The sequence below is a fragment of the Conger conger genome, chromosome 10, assembly GCF_963514075.1.
Source record: "Conger conger chromosome 10, fConCon1.1, whole genome shotgun sequence".
Taxonomy (NCBI): Eukaryota; Metazoa; Chordata; class Actinopteri; order Anguilliformes; family Congridae; genus Conger; species Conger conger.
Window position 1 is genome coordinate 21,356,419 of NC_083769.1, and position 14,593 is coordinate 21,371,011.

At 45.2% G+C, this 14,593-nt stretch overlaps 2 protein-coding genes across 4 annotated transcripts in view; one reads left to right on the plus strand and one right to left on the minus strand.

The window, feature by feature from the left end:
* The first annotated feature begins 244 nt into the window (after positions 1-244).
* The window catches only part of LOC133138443 (keratin, type I cytoskeletal 18-like), a 40,150-nt gene continuing 25,801 nt past the window's right edge, over positions 245-14,593 (plus strand). Inside the window, exons 1-4 of one of the 3 annotated variants that reach the window (XM_061257217.1) lie at positions 245-396; positions 971-1,108; positions 3,790-3,884; positions 4,085-4,150. In XM_061257217.1, coding sequence (XP_061113201.1) covers positions 4,128-4,150 — 23 coding nt within the window. In that variant the 5' untranslated portion in view covers positions 245-396; positions 971-1,108; positions 3,790-3,884; positions 4,085-4,127. Of the gene's footprint in view, positions 397-970; positions 1,109-3,789; positions 3,885-4,084; positions 4,151-6,141; positions 6,180-14,593 lie in introns of those variants that run through there. The other 2 variants (XM_061257218.1, XM_061257216.1) reach the window with 2 other exon arrangements.
* Positions 6,922-14,075, minus strand: krt8 (keratin 8). Its single transcript, XM_061257376.1, has 9 exons — positions 13,596-14,075; positions 11,511-11,719; positions 10,808-10,868; positions 10,569-10,664; positions 9,800-9,964; positions 9,191-9,316; positions 8,582-8,802; positions 8,388-8,443; positions 6,922-7,582 (listed from the first exon to the last, which is right to left on the minus strand). Exons 1-9 carry the CDS (start codon positions 13,995-13,997, stop codon positions 7,338-7,340), a joined length of 1,581 nt encoding a protein of 526 aa, XP_061113360.1. The 5' UTR covers positions 13,998-14,075; the 3' UTR covers positions 6,922-7,337.

Consider the following 14,593-nt stretch of genomic DNA (forward strand, 5'->3'; position numbering starts at 1 on the left):
AGATAATGGAAAATAGTCATTCTATTAGCTCAGAGGTAACATTCTTAAAATGTGTCTGCACTTTTCTGCCCTTTTCCTTTCTACTTAGGGCAAGTAGAAACACCCAGGGACAGATAATGCCCCTCAGATAATTACTATTACTCGATTTGAGGCAGGTGCCCAGCCTGCATTAGAGAATATAATCTGAGTTTAACGCAGTCCTTCACTGCCGGGATGGGCGGATCCGAATCCACAGCAGCATAATTCCCCAAACGGTCATGTTTCATACCCTTCATAATAACTAGCAGAGACAATAGTGTTCTATGCTCTTCAAAGTTTCCAACAACATGAAGATTCTCAACCTCCCAACAATGCTGTGCCAACAATGAGAACACTGCCCCCTAATGGGGAACCACGGTAAGTTACTCAAGGAACTTAAAAACTGTTGAGCTACTTGCAAAAAAAGTATGTTCATATGTTTTATATTGGAATATGTATAATACATTATGTATTATAGCATTTATATATAAATTAATCTTTATTTCCACCAGAAGGTTCTACTGAGATAAGGATTCTCTGTTCAAAGAGAGACATGGAACATATGTGTCCTGTATATAATGCAAACAAGTTGAAAAGACAGTGCCAGTGAAATAGATGCAGTCTTTCACCGGAGGGTGGGGTGGATCCACTAAATAGGACAAACTGGCACGGAATAGATCCACGCTTCAATTAGCATGCTAGCTAGTGGCAACTATATTGTTCTGGTTCTGAAGATGGACCGCACCCTTCTGTCTGTGTCAGGATTTTAAAGAGAATACTGCCCCCTATTAGGGCACTTTTGTGAGCTACACTTGGAACTTATTACATTGTGGCTTGTGTTGTAATGGAAATAATGTATGTAATGTCATGTAATATGATGAATCAATGCTGTGTTGGTCACTAAGAACTTTTCTAGAAAGTTGCTCAGAAATATTTCCAATATACTTGCCAGATATTCAAGTTTTGCCCCACCAGACCAATACGTGAAGGAATATAACGGATTCCATTTTGAAGGAGCTTTGAAGTAGACTCTGAAGATCAGTGGCTTTCAACTTCCAGTAAACTGAAACCTTCGGATCAACGTGCCCCAGTAAGTACAATTTGTTGAAATGTAGTCTTTCAATCTTTACCTATTTAGTTCACCCCATGTGATTTTCCCTTTTCCCTTGACAATACTCCCCTCTAGTGTTGTGAGAAGGTACACTCCCCTCTAGTGTTTGCGTGCAAGAAGGTTATTCACCATTCATATTTACACCTTTTAAGTAGATATTATACTGTAAATGCTGAATCAGGGTTGGTAGTGTGTCTAGGCAGTGGGATGCCCTGGGCTGGGTTGCAAAAATGTGGGCACCCCTGGTTTCAATGTCTGTATGTGATCGAAAGCAAACCTGAACTCTACTTGTACAGAGTTAAACATGAGACCTTTCCACAGATTTTTAAGCAAGATACATTTTTATGAAATGATGAAAAAAAAAGGAAAATGACCCTGTTTGAATTTAGGGCTTCAATGACTCAGGTAAGTAAAATTACCTGACTCATTGGCTGAATCTTTTATTCTAAAGTAACTCCATGCCAAGTATTCAACTGCAGTGGCTGTTCTGTCTGGTGTTAACAACCATGAAAACTCAAAATAGTTGTCCAAGGATTTCAGAATGAAGAGGTTCACCAAGAAGGAAAATGCTACAAAAGCTCTCAATGTTTCAAGCTACCCATTTCCACTGTCAGAAACATTATTAGAAAATGGAACATAAATGGAACAGTTGAAGTCAAGGCCGGAAGGTCCGGAAGACCAAGAAAGATTTCAGATAGAACTGGTGAGAAACGCTCAGAAGAACCCACACATCACTGCAAGAGAGCTGCAAAAAAAGAGTAGCAAATATGAGTCTAGCTTTTCACAGGACAACAATACAACATACTTTAAACAAAAAGGACCTACATGGCACCGAATTGCCAGAAAGAACAACCTCAACACAAAATTAAGTGGGTGAAGTATGCCAAAGAAAACAATGAGAAGCCTGAAGCCATTTGGAACAATGTGCTTTGGACTGATTAAACTTTATGCCCACCACCAAAGAAAAAAAAGGGTGAAGCCTTTGTAGAGAAGAACACCTTGCCAACTGTGAAGAATGGAGGTGGATCCATTATGAATTGGGGTTGTGTGGCATCTGGGGGCACAGGAAATATTGTGCAAGTGGACAGAACAATGGATTCTATCAAATATCAAGAAATTCTGGTGGCTATGCAAAGGTCAGTCTAGACATTGAAGTTGAAGAGAGGTTGGGAATTCCAGCAAGACAATAATCCAAAGCATACCTCCAAACATGCTATACATGCAAGGAGGCCGAAGAATATTTCTTCTGGCAGGAAGAATGGGGAAAAATTCCAAAAGTGAGACTCTTAGCTGGCTACAGGAAGCGTTTACAAGCTGTTATCTTTGGCCCCAGGAGGAGTTACTTTTGCACAACGTCCATGAACATTCCGTGATTTCAGGTATAAACCAGTATAAACCAGCCTTAAGACAGCGCTCATAGATGGGAATAAACCGAATGATCAGGGATGTAGTCCCGACCGTTTCAGTGCTGACAGTGATCAGTGGCCCTGCAGAGCAATGCATACGTGACAGTAATATTGCCCAGGGTTTTAGAGAGAGTTCATTTGTCCAGGTTCTGCTGCTCATTGCTCACTAGCATTCCCTGCTGGCCAATCGGTAAAGCTAAAGCTACATATGAAGTGTCCTCCTGTTACTCACACAAGTTTGGCTTGTGTGCTACAGTGTTTGTGTTTCTCAACACCAGTGATAATGAAATCAGGCCCCTGAGGCTAACAGGGTTGCTGGGTTTCTTATGTACCTGAGAGATAATTGATTGGTAATTGATCAATTTCCTCTGATTAGCTCACCCAGTGTCCCAATTTTGAATCATTCTTGTCTACAGGGGGAAAATGAAAAGCAGCAGTATTACTGACCTCAATGCCTTATTTCAGTATCCCTGGTGTACACTCTCCTGCAGCATGAGCATGGGTATAAACCAGTGATCCTCACTCCTGGTCCTGGAGAGCTGCAGGCTGTGCTGACTTTTGTTGTTACTCAGCACTTAATTGATCAATTAAAGCAGTTAGTTACACGGTTAACTCACCTCACTTGGTTTCTTGGGTCTGAATCGCTCAACTTGGCTTTATTTTGAGCAATGTGCTACACAATGTGCTTCAACGCTCCTGCCATAGGAATTTAATGGCTTGATGCTGTGTCAAGCGTTTCGATGCTGATCATGTGAAAGCAGCTGATCCTCAAGAGCAAGTTTTAAAATTGCTTACATGGTGGAGAGAAGGATTTGGATCTATTAATACATATGAAGTTTCTATTGAGACACCTGGAGCACAATCAATAGAATACATCTTGAGAAACAATATAAACTTGTGGCCCTAGTCCAGGGGTTCTTGATCTGGTATTGGAGGGCCACGTGGTCTGATGGTTTTTGTTTTAACTTTGAAAACCAGTAAACATGAGTTACGTGTATAGTTAACTGCTTTCGTTGATAAAATGAGTGCTGAGTAATAACACAAACCAGCAGAACCTGTGTGCCTCTGGGACCAGTGGTGAGAACCTCTGATCAAGTCACACTCATAGCTTCCTCTGTGTTGTCCACACATGTGTCTTCATCACCTTGACTATAATTAGATTTTGGTGAATTTTTGAAAGGCATTTGTTTTTCCTCAGATTTTTTTCTATTCTATTGTTGTACTGTGTTTGTAATTGGATTATTGTTTTCCAAGAACCCTCACGGGCCGATCTAACAACTCTACTTAACAACACTCAAGATCCCAGAGTCTCCTGAGAGATAGAGACTGTTGTTGAAGACACTTTGAGGGTAAGCAAACTCAAATCGACGACACAAATGAAATTACTCATTTTGTGACAAGCGGACAATACAATACATTCAATTTTGTTTTTGGTTAAACATTCCTGCTGTCCTTGTCCAGTCACTGTTTTTATCTGTCGGTTTCTGCTTGCACTTTATCTGTGCTAAAATGTATACCCTTGAAAGCCAAATTAAATTACTTGTTGCAGTTGGCTATTACGTCTTGCAAAATTTCAGCGCTGGCAGAATCAGATGCCTCTGTTTGCAGTAATCAGGTAGGAAATTAATTTCCATTGGGAACCCACTTTTAAGTAGTCACATTTTACGCACATGTAAGAGAGAATTTGATCTCACAATCTCTAATGTCTACTTGGCAGGGTTTTGCCCTTGGTACTTCTGACAATTTATACATGGTATTTACTGGAACACTTGTTTTCACCAGGGCTCCATCACAGCTATAAATTATATATTTTCAAATTTCCTTTTTTTTGGCCTTGGCGCCTAAGAGGAACCAGGGGGTGTTGGGTGGCTTATTCGGTTAAGGAACCTCACTGTTGTGCGTGGGTGAGCCTCACGGTGCCTGTGACAGTGTCAACTATGGCCAGTAGACCAATAAGGCCACTCATAATGAGCATTGCTGAGGACCACTTTATGGGAAAGTTCTGCCACGTAGTCGGTTTAGGGGCCGGGTCTGCATTTCAACACTCGCTGGTCCGATGGGGGCCCCTGAACTATATGCAAGCCTGATTTTAGGAGGTATTTCCTCCAGTATTCGGACAAACCCTACATGTGGAGAGCTGAAGCAATCTTCAATCTGGAGTGGAGACTGTGCATAGACCCGGCTGGAAAATGGAATTGGATATCTTAAACCTGGGTGGAAATTGGATAAAAACAAAAATAAAACTAAGAGGAACCATTGTTATGAGATGTTATTAAATCCTTTTCTATCTAGGGTTTTCAGATACAGTATTCATAGGAAGGCAGCTTATCACCAGTGTATGCTTGCACACATTAAACAATGACACACCAGGGAACAGATGAGAACAGGAACTCTTTGGTGTAACAGGAAACACATTTTATTCTTTGGTAGCAAAAGACAGCACCTCAGAGGCGCAGGCTGATAAAACAATCGCTGAACACACAATGGCCTATCTTAGGGCTTTAGCTGTCAGCCAAACCGAGAGATCCAGCTCTTCCATAGGCGTTTACAAGCTGTTATCTTTGGCCCCAGGAGGAGTTACTTTTGCACAACGTTCATGAACATTCCGTGATTTCAGGTGAGCAATGGAGTATAAACCAGTATAAACCAGCCTGAAGACAGCGCTCATAGATGGGAATAAACCAAATGGTCAGGGATCTAGTCCCAACCGTTTCAGTGCTGACAGTGATCAGTGGCCCTGTAGCGCAATGCATATGTGACAGTAATATTGCCCAGGGTTTTAGAGAGAGTTCATTTGTCCAGGTTCTGCTGCTCATTGCTCACTAGCATTCCCTGCTGGCCAATCGGTAAAGCTAAAGCTACATATGAAGTGTCCTCCTGTTACTCACACAAGCTTGGCTTGTGCGCTACAGTGTTTGTGTTTCTCAACGCCAGTGATAATGAAATCAGGCCCCTGAGGCTAACAGCGTTGCTGGGTTTCTTATGTACCTGAGAGATAATTGATTGGTAATTGATCAATTTCCTCTGATTAGCTCGCCCAGTGTCCCAATTTTGAATCATTCTTGTTTACAGGGGGAAAATGAAAAGCAGCAGTATTACTGACCTCAATGCCTTATTTCAGTATCCCTGGTGTACACTCTCCTGCAGCATGAGCATGGGTATAAACAGTGATCCTCACTCCTGGTCCTGGAGAGCTGCAGGCTGTGCTGACTTTTGTTGTTACTCAGCACTTAATTGATCAATTAAAGCAGTTAGTTACACGGTTAACTCACCTCACTTGGTTTCTTGGGTCTGAATCGCTCAACTTGGCTTTATTTTGAGCAATGTGCTACACAATGTGCTTCAACGCTCCTGCCATAGGAATTTAATGGCTTGATGCTGTGTCAAGCGTTTCGATGCTGATCATGTGAAAGCAGCTGATCCCCAAGAGCAAGTTTTAAAATTGCTTACATGATGGAGAGAAGGATTTGGATCTATGAATACATATGATCTACAATATTATCTGTCGGTTTCTGCTTGTACTTTATCTGTGCTAAAAATGTATACCCTTGAAAGCCAAATTAAATTACTTGTTGCAGTTGGCTATTGCGCCTTGCGAAATTTCAGCGCTGGCAGAATCAGATGCCTCTGTTTGCAGTAATCAGGTAGGAAATTAATTTCCGTTGGGAACCCACTTTTAAGTAGTCACATTTTACGCACATGTAAGAGAGAATTTGATCTCACAATCTCTAATGTCTACTTGGCAGGGTTTTGCCCTTGGTACTTCTGACAATTTATACATGGTATTTACTGGAACACTTGTTTTCACCAGGGCTCCATCACAGCTATAAATTATGTATTTTCAAATTTCCTTTTTTTTGGTCTTGGCGCCTAAGAGGAACCAGGGGGTGTTGGGTGGCTTATTCGGTTAAGGAACCTCACTGTTGTGCGTGGGTGAGCCTCACCGTGCCTGTGACAGTGTCAACTATGGCCAGTAGACCAATAAGGCCACTCATAATGAGCATTGCTGAGGTCCACTTTATGGGAAAGTTCTGCCACGTAGTCGGTTTAGGGGCCAGGTCTGCATTTCAACACTCGCTGGTCAGATGGGGGCCCCTGAACTATATGCAAGCCTGATTGTAGGAGGTATTTCCTCCAGTATTCGGGCAAACCCTACATGTGGAGAGCTGCCCTGCATCGACCCGGCTGGAAAATGGAATTGGATATCCTAAACCTTGGTTTTAAACAAAAATAAAACTAAGAGGAACCATTGTTATGAGATGTTATTAAATCCTTTTCTATCTAGGATTTTCAGATACAGTATTCATAGGAAGGCAGCTTATCACCAGTGTATGCTTGCACACGTTAAACCATGACACACCAGGGAACAAATGAGAACAGGAACTCTTTGGTGTAACAGTAAACATATTTTATTCTTTGGTAGCAAAAGACAGCACCTCAGAGGCGCAGGCTGATAAAACAATCGCTGAACACACAATGGCCTATCTTAGGGCTTTAGCTCTCAGCCAAACCGAGAGATCCAGCTCTTCCGTAGGCCAGCATGAACAAGAGCTGCTGTGCTAGATGGATAACGGGTGATTGATTTTTAGTGCAAAACAGCACAGTTAAAGCATAAGGCACACTTGGACTGGAACATACTTTGGTCCTTCAATTTAAATAACTGAGCTGGGTGTGAATGTCCTGTTGCTTTAAGGGCTGGCTTTAAAAAGACTGTTAGAGGGCACTTGGGGTCTTATTGCATTGGGGGGAGGGGGTTATTAGAGGGAATGTGAGAGGAGGACACATGATGGCAGCCATCCAGATTAATCCTGCATGACCTCTGAGCTCTCGGACACCACCCTCCCGTTCTTGGTCTCGATCATCTTGATGACGACACTCTTCTTGTTTTGGTTGCTGGTATAGCCACTGCCACTGCTGTACCCGCCTCCACTGCTGTACCCGCCTCCGCTGCTGTACCCGGCTCCACTTCCATAACCGCCACCGTACCCGCTGCCGTAGGAGCTGTAGGACATTCCGGCACTTTCCATGGGGATGGAGCTGTAGCTCGCTAAAGGAAAAAGGGTGGGATGGGTGATTAGGGCATAGCAAAGGGGTGAGGGACCCTTACTCAACCATAACCCATAGTCTAATCCTAACTCAACTCTAACCCAGAGTCTAACCCCTACTCAACCATAACCCAGTGTCTAACCCTAACTCAACTCTAACCCAGAGTCTAACCCCTACTCAACCATAACCCAGAGTCTAACCCTAACTCAAATCTAATCGTGTCTAGCCCTAACTAAACTCTAACCCAGAGTCTAACCTTTACTCAACCATAACCCAGAGTCTAACCCTAACTCAACTCTAACCCAGAGTCTAACCCAGGGGTCAGCAACCCTGGTCCTGGAGAGCTGCAGGGTGTGCTGGCTTTCGTCTCCACCTTAAAATAAGCAACCGATTCAGACCCAAGAAACCCGGTGAGGTGAGTTAACTGTGCAATCAACGGCTTTCATTGATCAATTAATGCCAAGTAACAACGAAAGCCAGCACACCCTGCGGCTCTCCAGGACCAGGGTTGCCGACCCCTGGTCTAACCCCTACTCAACCATAACCCAGAGTCTAACCCAAACTCAAATCTAATCGTGTCTAACCCTAACTCAACTCTAACCCAGAGTCTAACCCTTACTCAACTCTAACCCAGAGTCTAACCCTAACTCAACTCTAACCCAGAGTCTAACCCTTACTCAACCATAACCTAGAGTCTAACCCTAACTCAACCATAACCCAGAATCTAACCCTAACTCAACTCTAACCCAGAGTCTAACCTTTACACAACCATAACCCTAATACGGGGTCTCGGTGCAGGAACTTACGTGTATAGCTCTGTTTCACGCTGGAGATGTTGACGGCCTTGATGCCGCTGGCCAGCCTGTGAGACAAAGAAGAAGAAGAGTTCAGATCTCAGCTCAGGGATGGAACAGCCAGAGGAGCTCATACATGGACACACACACACGCAAACACACACACACACACACACACACACACACACACAGATTCAGGAGCTCACCTGTCCTCCTCTCCTTCCAGGAGCTTCCTGTAGGTAGCAATCTCGATGTCCAGGGCCAGCTTGACGTTCATCAGGTCCTGGTACTCCCTGATCTGTCGGGCCATGTCCTGCTTGGCTCTCTGCAGGGCATCCTCCAGGTCTCTGATGCGGTTCTTGGCGTCTTTTACAGCCATCTCTCCCCGCTCCTCTGCCTCTGCGATCTGGTTCTCCAGGTTGGCACGCTGGCCGGGGAGGGAGACCAAAAGACTATATTATATGGCAGTCTAGTATAGAGGTTAGAGAACTGGTCTTGTAACCTAAAGGTTGCAGATTTGAGGCCCCGGTTGGGGCACTGCCATTTTGTTCTTGAGCAAGGTACTTAAACTGAATTGCTTGGTATACCCTAGTGTAAAGCTATGACCAGCTTGAAATGACCGGCTACCAGCTGTTTCAAAACATAGCTTCAGCTGGTCAAACATGTTGAGTATGGAGCTGGTCTAAGCTGGTCAACCAGCAACCAGCTGTTTCAAAATATAGCTTAAACACTGTGTAAAAAAGTAGTGTGAAGTTGTGTAAGCTCTGGATAAAGGCCTTTGCTAAACGTGTGTAATGCAACGTGAATGTAACTACCTGGCCCTTGATTGAGTCAATCTCAGACTGCAGCCTCTGGATCATGCGGGTCAGGTCGGCGATTTCTGTCTTGGTTGACCTCAGGTCATCCCCATGTTTGTTGGCGGACGTCTGCATCTCTTCATACTGCGGGTGAAACACACAACACGTGCCAGAAAGCAGTCATTAGAGCAGTTTAGATGGACACATGGAAGTAAGCAGTATGCTAGTATGTAAAAAATGTGTGAATCTGTGAAAATCATTTTGGATAATTCAGCATCTGCTAATTAAGAATTTAAGTAAATGTAATGCAATGATGCCATGCACACATATGGTGTCATTTTATTTGACATATATCATTTTGAGTTAAGTACATAAGCTTGCAGTTTGCACTTGACAACATCACACTGATGCAGGCAGTGAGCGGAATCTTTAGCCCCATCTGTAATGTACAATGTTTGGGGCTGACAAATGTGGAAACTGAATTCAGCTCAGGTTTTGTCCTAAAGACTGCAATTGCAGCAACAGTAACTTATTTTGAAAATGTATGGGAAGTAGACCTCTTGTAGGACACAGATATAAGAACATATAGCGTGGAGGGCGGATGCAGAGAGCTACTGCGTTAGCTACCTTGGTCTTGTACCAGCCCTCGGCCTCTGCACGGCTGCGGTTGGCGATGTCCTCATACTGGGCGCGCACTTCCGCCACGATGGCGTCCATATCAAGGTTGCGGCTGTTGTCCATCTCCACCACCACAGAGGTGTCCTTCACCTGGCTCTGAAGCTCACGCAGCTCCTGGGATGGGGGAGAGGAGGAGAGGGAGGGGGCATCAGGCACCAAAGGAAACCATCATATTTTTCTCTGGTTCCCAGATGCACTCTGCGTGTGTGTCCATGTATGATGTGTGCAGTGTGCATGAATGTGTGGTGTGTGTGTGTGTGTGTCTTTGTGTTATAGTGTGTGTATGTCTGTGTGTGCATGTGTATGTGTGGCTGTATGTGTATGTGTGTGTGTGTGTGTGTATGTCCCTGTATTTGCATGTGAGTGTATGTGTGAGTATGTGTGTCCATGTGTAGTAGTGTGTGATCTGTGTATGTATTGTGATTGGTGTTTGTTGAGAGTATATGTGTATGTGTGTGGTGTGTATGTCAATGTGTAGTAGTGTGTGTGTGTGTGGTCTGTGTGTGTAGTTTGTGGGTGTGTGGTCTCTGTCTGTATGCTGAGAGTGTATGTGTGTGTGTGGTGTGTGTGTCCATGTGTAGCACTGTATGTGGTGTGTGTCTCCATGTGTAGCAGTGTGTGGGTGTGTGGTCTCTGTCTGTATGTGTACGTGTGGTGTGTGTGTCCATGTGTAGCATTGGTCTGTGTATGTATGTGCGCCAGGTCTCCAGAGACATACCTCTTCGTAGATCTGTCTCAGGAAGTTAATCTCATCAGAGAGGCTCTCAAGTTTGGTCTCCAGCTCCACTTTAGTCATGTAGGCCTCATCCACATCCTGCAGGAACAGAGAGAGAGAGAGAGACATTCACACATCGAAATATGCACATTTTCATTCTTTTTTTGAGACCACACACACCACACACACTCACACACACACACACACACACACACACACACACAAAAAATAACAACACGTACCTTCTTGATGAGCACGAAATCATTTTCGCATTCGGTGCGCTTGTTGATCTCGTCTTCATACCTGGAGGAGAAGAGTGGAAATCTGCATTAGCAGGTGAAGCACCGAAAGACAAGAGACATTTGTTCCATATTCTCAACTAGTTTTAAAAACTGTGAGGAACCAGGATGAGAGGCTGAATTGTTTTTTTAAAGGTCACTATGGAATTTTTGGAATCAGATTTTGTAATGCTAAGTGAATCCATTTTGGCTCTTAAATCAGTTTAGCCAACATCGTGCTGCAATATTACAGCCCACCACTAGATGGAGGAAGAGCACTATTTAAGCTGTTAAAGCAGCTTCCTGGTTCTGGTTTTCACTGGAAAAGTTGGATAATGGGGCCACTTTTTTTATCTGTCTCTACCCTGGAGGCTTAGACTGTCTAGACAGAGCTTGCTATTTGTCAATGGAGTGTATTTCAGTACTGTGAATTGATATGGGCCTGTTCTTAATTGCAATTCAAAGAATGGATTTGATTTCAGTTTTTCTGCAATACAGTGTCACAGCTGATTCGCAGCTTCAGAGATGACACAGTAGATGGCAGCCTATAACCTGCTATTAACTGGTGGGAGAAACGGTTAGTTCAAATGGCACAGCTCTGATACTTTCCTGGCAATTATAGGACTTATTCAGAGCCAGAGGCCGAAGCCTCAGAAGTCTGACTCACTTGTTCTTGAAGTCCTCCACCAGCCCCTGCATGTTGTGTAGGTCGGCCTCCAGCCTCATCTTGTCGTTTCCCAGGCTGTCCAGCTGCCTGCGCAGGTTGCCGATGTAGGCCTCGAACATGGCGTCGATGTTGGAGCGGGTGGTGGTCTGGCCCTGGAGGAGGTTCCACTTAGTCTCCAGCATCTTGTTCTGCTGCTCCAGGAAGCGCACCTGCGGGGCGGAGGAGGAGAGCAGTTAGACATGTTAGACAGATGGGCCTGTGGATGGACCACCGCTCCTTCCTGGAGCTTCTACTTAAGCCTTACCCAGGGGCACCAGCCAATGCCATTTTAGGGAGTGCTTTTGAATTCCTCTCTGCTGAGCAGTAGGAATGCACACAATTTTGGATGTGAGAGGGGCTGTTTGTCCTGGGAAAGGGTGAAGTGGGGCGAGATGGGTGGCAGAGAGAAGAGGAAGGCAGAGAGAGAGAGCTGGGGGGAGAGGAAGGGAGAGAGAGAGAGCTGGCCTTTCACTCGTTTTCCTGTTTTGAAAGGGTGAGGCCTGGGAGGCGGGGCCGGCTGGCCAGAAAAGAATGATGGCCAGCAGGGCGGGGCGCAGATTACTGCTTGGGTAAATATTTAACCACTGCGAGCGTGGAGATGAGGGACAGGGAATCTCATGTCAGCTCATCTCAGCGCACAGGAAGCAGATTTATGGCTGTCTGTGCGTCTTACTCTTTGGCCTCAGGCATTAACACGGGTTGCGTGGGTGGCAACAAACAAAACTGTCATACCAGCAACAGTACAATACCTAAAGCCCGGGTATTTTCACAAGGTTGGGAAGAGAGGGTATTGGTAAACCATTAGATGACCAAAGATGTAATGAAAAAATATACAGATATTGTTTTTTTGGACTTGGAAACGGATTGTGCAACTTGCTGGTGTTAACACGACACCAGAGAACCCTTTTAAATATTAACCCACCGGCAGGGTGTCCTTCCTTCATGCCAGTGCAACAGAAAACAAGAGCACTAAAGCAAAACCAAACGAACGGCAAGAATGCACAAGGCGTTGCGAAACGCTCACACTTTTTCACAGCACTCTTCACGGTACAGCTGCAACACAGCTGAAACAGGCGCTATGTCCTTGGACAGTTTTGTATTCTGGCTTTCCGGATGTTTCTTGTGGAGAGCTGCCTGGGAGTGTGGCGAGGAACAGAGGAAGCCTGTGGACGTCATGTAAAGGGCCTGTCCCTCCAGGTGCGTGTCCTTTTTTTGGTGTGCAAAGGTGCTGGGGTGAATGGGCCCCTCCTCCCTCTGAAACTAAACTGGCCAAGGGAACAGCGGCCACACCCTGCTCCAGAGCCCAAGCCCGGCCCTCCCCCGCCTCCTGTAGGTCTCCCATCCCCCCTCCCTAAAACCGGGAAGCTACTCTCAAATTCAGTCTCAAGTTCTTGTTTTTTTTAACTCTATTTTTATTCGCCTCTCTGCTCTCACAACTCAGAGCTTGGAGCTGGACTTGTTAGTGATAGGTATTCACGGGATTGTACTTGCTGACCAGCTTAAATACGGAAATTAGCTACTGTGGTATTTGCTACATCACGCTCATAGACGTGAAAAATGACAGGCAGAGTGTTCAAAAGCTTCATTGCAATGTTCAAGTAAGGCTTTTTAAAAACTTGACAAATCCTGTTCCCTCCAACCACAAGAGAGACAGAGAAAGAGACAGAGAGAGAGAGAGAGAGAGAGAGAGAGAGAGAGAGAGAGAGAGAGAGAGAGAGAGAGAGACACACACAGACTGTGCCAGTAAAGCATTTAATTTCATTCATGTTCAAGTTGAAGTTGAACACATAGATTTCCATGCCAGTAAAGCACAATTCATTTAAAATGTTCACATTAAAACTTTACAGAGAGAGAGGGGATAATCCCATGCCAACAAAGCATATTTAAGTTCATTCAAAATGTTTATATGGAAATGTAACACAGAGAGAGTTCTGTGCCAATAAGGCCTATTAAATTTCATTCAAACTTTTCAAACAGGGAGTGAGAGAGATAGAGAGAGATAGAGAGAGAGTGAGAGAGAGAGAGAAAAAAAAACAGCAGACTGACCTTATCGATGAAGGAGGCGAAGCGGTTGTTCAGGGTCTTGATCTGTTCCTTCTCCTGGCTGCGGACGATATTGATGTTGGGGTCGATCTCCAGGTTGAGGGGGGCCAGCAGGCTCTTGTTGACAGTGACAGCAGTGATGGGGGCCACATGGCCCGTGCCCATGCCCATGCCCACGCCCGCGCCCAGACCCATGCCACCCCCGTACGCCGACCGGCTGGTGATGAAGCCACTCCCAGAGCCGAATCCCCCCATCCCGGGCCCTCCGTACGAGCTCCGGACGCTGTAGCTCTGCTTGTGGGAGGCCTGGCCGGGCCCCGAGTACGTCATACTGCTGAAGCTCCGGGGCGCCACATTGGACGACACCACGGAGTAGCTAGTGGTCTTCCTGCCTTTCATCGACATCTTTGGCTGCCTGGATTACTGGAGCGAGCTAGGAGTGGAGAGAGAAGTATGCGTGCTTGTCTGCTGTGCTGGAGAGACTGGAGCAGATAGACCAACTTCCAGGCACTGCCTCCTCTTTATATCCTGAAAGGGGAGGAGCCCCCGTCATTGGTCAGGGCTCAGAGCAGGGGGAGGGGACCGTGGGAGGGGACAAACCAGAAGCACGGCAGCACTCTGAAAGCCTCTGCTCCATTGTTACCCGGTTGTGGGCTTTCACACCCGGAAAAACGTGCTCTGTTGTCTTCTGTCACCTGGTGGGGTCCCATTTAGATTATCCCCTGAGCATGAAGCTGAGGTTTCTGAAAGAAATGCGTGGCCCTCAGGTGAATTTCTAGATCCAATGCTGCCGGAAATGCGGGTAGAACAGGACCCGTCACCTCCTGTCATAATCGCCTGCCAATTCTAAACTATCTCTCGCATAATGCAAATTACTGAGAATGGTTTGGAGCCGTACAGAGAACGGATATTACTGTTCTCATCTCAGTTTCATTCTTCAACATTCAGTCTTTACATGACTACATTGTCAATCAAACAAATATGACAACTCCCTCCTGGAG

Bases quoted from the DNA above. Each gene is read 5' to 3' on its own strand.
- krt8 (XM_061257376.1), bottom strand. From the start codon at position 13,997: ATGTCGATGAAAGGCAGGAAGACCACTAGCTACTCCGTGGTGTCGTCC. The intron at 11,720-13,595 runs GTCAGTCTGCTG...TCCGCCCCGCAG, and splicing joins TCGCCTCCTTCATCGATAAG to GTGCGCTTCCTGGAGCAGCA. The intron at 7,583-8,387 runs GTAAGTTCCTGC...TTTTTCCTTTAG, and splicing joins CGTGAAACAGAGCTATACAC to CGAGCTACAGCTCCATCCCC.